General features: G+C 33.0%; 1 protein-coding gene across 1 annotated transcript in view; it reads left to right on the top strand.

Moving 5' to 3' along the window:
- Window positions 1–3,276: 3,276 nt before the first annotated feature.
- Window positions 3,277–4,398, top strand: part of LOC106677194 (putative lysozyme-like protein) — a 6,598-nt gene continuing 5,476 nt past the window's right edge. The window contains exons 1-2 of the mRNA XM_067048853.1: window positions 3,277–3,293; window positions 3,426–4,354. Coding sequence (XP_066904954.1) covers window positions 3,277–3,293; window positions 3,426–4,354 — 946 coding nt within the window. The remainder of the gene's footprint in view (window positions 3,294–3,425; window positions 4,355–4,398) is intronic.

Raw genomic sequence — 4,398 nt, 5'->3', positions numbered from 1 at the left:
GTATAAATGGTTTTTTATATGTTTTATTTTATGTATCATTTTAATATTCATTTGTTTTGTTTATCCAAAAAGCAAGCTAACCAAGTTTCATTGTTTATTATAACTTCGTGATACAAAAAAACAAGATGGCGGTATGTGGAATCAAGGCCATGTTGAGCAGATTCAAATATCATAAAAAACTATTTTAACTCTTCCCATCATAATTGAAAATACAGTAAATTAAAGGAAAAATAGGAATCAAGAAATAGTGCAAATGAATAATATTCAGAAAATAAATCATTTGCAAAAATCCCTAACTGTTGGGCAAAAATCGATGTTTACATGTAACCTCAAGGCAGGTTCATTTTGAGAAGAAGCAGTCGTGTCTGGGGCTCCAGAGAGAGAGGATGAAGCTTCATGAATTTCTGTCCAGCAAGAGTAGGAAGCCATATTGGACGCTAAGACAAGAACAATAAGAAAAAAGAATACACCAAGGAATCATCAAAGGAAGATCGTGAGCTTGTTTAGTTTTTGCTATACGTAAAAAGAGATACATTGTAAAATAGATATTAATTAAATTAAGAGAAATTATTGTAAATGCCTGTTCTGATTGTCTAGTAACAACACGCCCTGAGATTAAGAGTCTTGTTATATAATAAAATTAATTATTAACTATTTGATATTAAAGTTCTTAAATTAGAACCCAAAGTATCTCTTATATTTGAAAAAAATTATAAAACGAGCAAAGATTCTATTTATTTTATTTTTAATAATTATAAAATTATTACAATATATATAATAGTTGACAAAACATTAGCTTCTATCAATTTTCTCTCCATCTTTCTCTTTCTGTATCCTTTCCTGCATAGGCCTTCCTTTTGGGGAGTAATAGTAATAGTCAGCACTTCCCAGGGTGACCAGCCCTATTGAGAGGCGAGTTCTTTCCCTTTCTTCTTCCATACATCCCTGTCCCTAGCAGCTCTCCACCAGAGGGGCCTGTCATCCTCTTGAACATATCACTCCATCTTTTCTTTTGACATCCTCTTCTTCTTTGAAGGTCCTATGGAGTCCATTCTGTGGCAATTTTTGACCATCTGTCATCATTGCATCGAAGGAGATGCCCTGCCCATTTCTATTTGCTCAATCTTGTCATCTTCAGTGTGTGAGTGAGTCCTGTTTCTTTCTGAATCCAAGCCTTTTATATTCGATCTCTTTTGCTCTCATTCACAAAGTTTCTTCCAATATTATTTTGCCACACCGGCAATTTCCTCTCCTGAGCTGTAGTCAGTGACCACACTTGGCATCCATAAGTGACTACTGTGCTAATGCAACTATCGAAGACCTACCTTTTAAGGTCAATACTTGTTTTTCCCTTCATTATATGCCTAAAACTTTTTCCAACCGAGTACCAATCTCCTCTGGACCTCTTTTGCTCCTCTATCCATGAATGATATTAACTGACCCAGATAAATATGTTCTTCAACATATGCCAATTTATGGTTGTTAATTTCACACTCCTCTTTTATGCCATTTGTCATAAGTTTCGTCTTCTGGTAGTTTGGATAAAGACCAACCTCTTCACACAATGCCAGAAGCTGTTTCATCATTTGTCTCAGTTGTTCAATGCCATTTGCAAAGAGCACATCACCCTGTCGCACACCCCTCTCAATATCAAAGCTTTGCCCTTTCTTTTCAGTAGCCATCCATCATTTACCTTTGGACAGTTCTTTTTGAATCCTTTTTGTAGACCTGCTCTCTGCTAAAATAACTTCAAAGTGTAATTAATTATAATAATGCTATTTTTTGTGTTTTTCTGGGATAAAGTTGGAGTTATGCACAGGAACAAGAAACGAACAAAAAAAAGAAAACCCTGGTCATTGAAATCAATTTAAGTATAATACTTAAATTTGTTGTAAATAGTACTGTTAAGACAATGATTAATAATTAAGTTATAAATATTTTGTGAATAGTATTCAATTCGATTACATTTATTTTTATTTCTATTGTTTTCGTTACTATTTTTAATCATTTTAAAAGAAACATATGTATTTTACATTAGTAATATAATGATTAAATAACAGAAACATTGCTGAGAGTTGTTAGAACTGTTAGCAACTGTGCAAAGGCGTTGTCTAGCTCCAGGCAGACGATCTAAATTTTAAAATGAGTTGCTGCTAATTAGTCGCCTAACTAGACGACTAAGTAACTAATAACTAAATTTCAGTTTTACAGAAAAATTTACTGTCAGTTATGAAGTCTGACTTTTTGAAATGTTATAACCTTTTGTCATACAGTTTGATGAATTTTGAGATATTAATATTGTTGGTATATCAAGATATTATGTATTTCTCATTATTTCCTTCAAATTCTAGACTTGACCTCATGACCCTGGAACCTCAATTGTTTTTAAATTGTTATACCGTGTAACTTAGTAATTTATATGACGGCCTTTTTATAAAAATAGATTACTAAAAAGGTAAGAAACAAAATCCAATCGAAAAACAAAACAAAAAGATCAGTGAAATGTTTTTATTTTTTTTAATGGTAGAAAATGTAGTAATTGTAGAGAATGACCCATTTCCCAGGTGTTACGTAGGTATCCTAGCTTTTCTTCTTCTTTTTTTTTTAAAGATGATCACTTTATTTGTATTAAATGATGACGTAAGGGTTCCACCATTTTTTTCCTCCTACCAAAGGGTTCCGCAACCAAAAAAGGGTTGTGAACCAATGTGCTAAGTTTGATAGAACCAATGAGGGAAGTTGAATAGCTTTCTTTCTTTGTCTTATGGATTTTTTTGGCATAATAATGTGCTCCTTATTATGTAAAAACGTAAGAAAATTAGGTTACATTTTCTTGTTGTATGATTATAGTTATAGCACCTATTTAACAACTAGATTTTATTTATTCGTCATCCTATCATTTCTTCATTTTGAATTTGGCATGAATCTAACCATTATAAACCAAAATAATATGCATTAAAATATATATATATATATATATATATAGTTTTTATAGTCTTTATGTTGTTTTTCAAAAATCACAAAAATAGTAATAACTTGAACAAAAAGCTACCAATCTACACAAAAATTGGGAACGTATGTTAGGTATTAAGTAAAAGTTATGGGATGCGTGTTTTTTAAAATTAGAGGTGAACATGAAACATGTTAAATGAAAGAACATGATTATTAAATGAGATCTAAACATTACTGTACCTCGATAGGTTGGTAATAATTATTTTAATAAATAAAATCCAAGAAAATTGTTGGTTTCTTTCAAATAAATACCTATAATGTAAAATGGTTATACATTATAGGTATTTAAAATATAAAAGTTCAATTGGAAATCTAAATATTTAACAAACATATATTATGTAAGCTATTTTAATATTAATATCAATAACATTGATCACAAATTATTACTAACGCAGTTGTTGTTTTTTTTTCAGAAGTAATGTGAAGAAATACTTTCTCCAAAATAGGGAAAATTCCAGCCTCAGCTATGAAAAACCGATCCAACATTCACGAAGACAATTCTCCGGCCAAAGAAATCCAAACTCCAGTTTAGAAAATCCCATCTCTGGTTTTAGACAACTCGCCTACGGTTCAGGAAATCATAAATCCGGATTAGGGAATTTATTTTCTGGTTCAGGAAACCCACTCTCCAGTGTAGGAAACCCGATCTTCAGTGCAAGAAATTTCGTCTCCGGTTTAGCAAAACCGATATCCAGTTTAGGAGGTATGGCACCCAATCCAAGAAATTCAATCTCCGAATTACGATTTTCAAAGCTCGGTTTTAGAAATATGGTTACCGGTTTAGAAAATCCGAACTCCGATTTAGAAAATATGTTCTCTGGTTCACGAGATCAAATTTCCCGATTAGATAATCACATCCCCGGTTTAAGAATTTCCGACTCAGCAAATCCGATCTCGGGCTTAGGAAATATATTCTCTGGTTCTCGAGATCAAATTTCCCGATTAGGTAATCTGTTCCCCGGTTTAAGAATTTCCGACTCAGCAAACCTGATCTCGGGCTTAGGACATATATTCTCTGGTTCACAAGATCAAATTTCCCAATCAGGTAATCAGATATCCGATTTAAGAATTTCCGACTCAGCAAATCCGATCTCGGGCTTAGGAAATATATTCTCTGGTTCACATGATCAAAATTCCCAAATAGGTAATCAGATCCCCGGTATAGAAATTTCCGATTCAGTAAATCCGATCTCGGGCTTAGGAAAGACACTCTCTGGTTCACGAGATCAAATTTCCCGATTAGGTAATCAGATCCCCGGTTTAAAAATTTCCGGCTCAGCGAATCCGATCTCGGGCTTAGGAAATATACTCTCTGGTTCAGGAGATCAAATTTCCCGATTAGGTAATCAAATCCACGGTTTAAAAATTTCGGACTCAGCAAATCCG

The sequence above is a fragment of the Halyomorpha halys genome, unplaced genomic scaffold (genome assembly GCF_000696795.3).
Source record: "Halyomorpha halys isolate HHAL.00 unplaced genomic scaffold, Hhal_1.1 Scaffold91.1, whole genome shotgun sequence".
NCBI lineage: Eukaryota > Metazoa > Arthropoda > Insecta > Hemiptera > Pentatomidae > Halyomorpha > Halyomorpha halys.
This window is presented reverse-complemented; position numbering and strand designations above follow the sequence as displayed.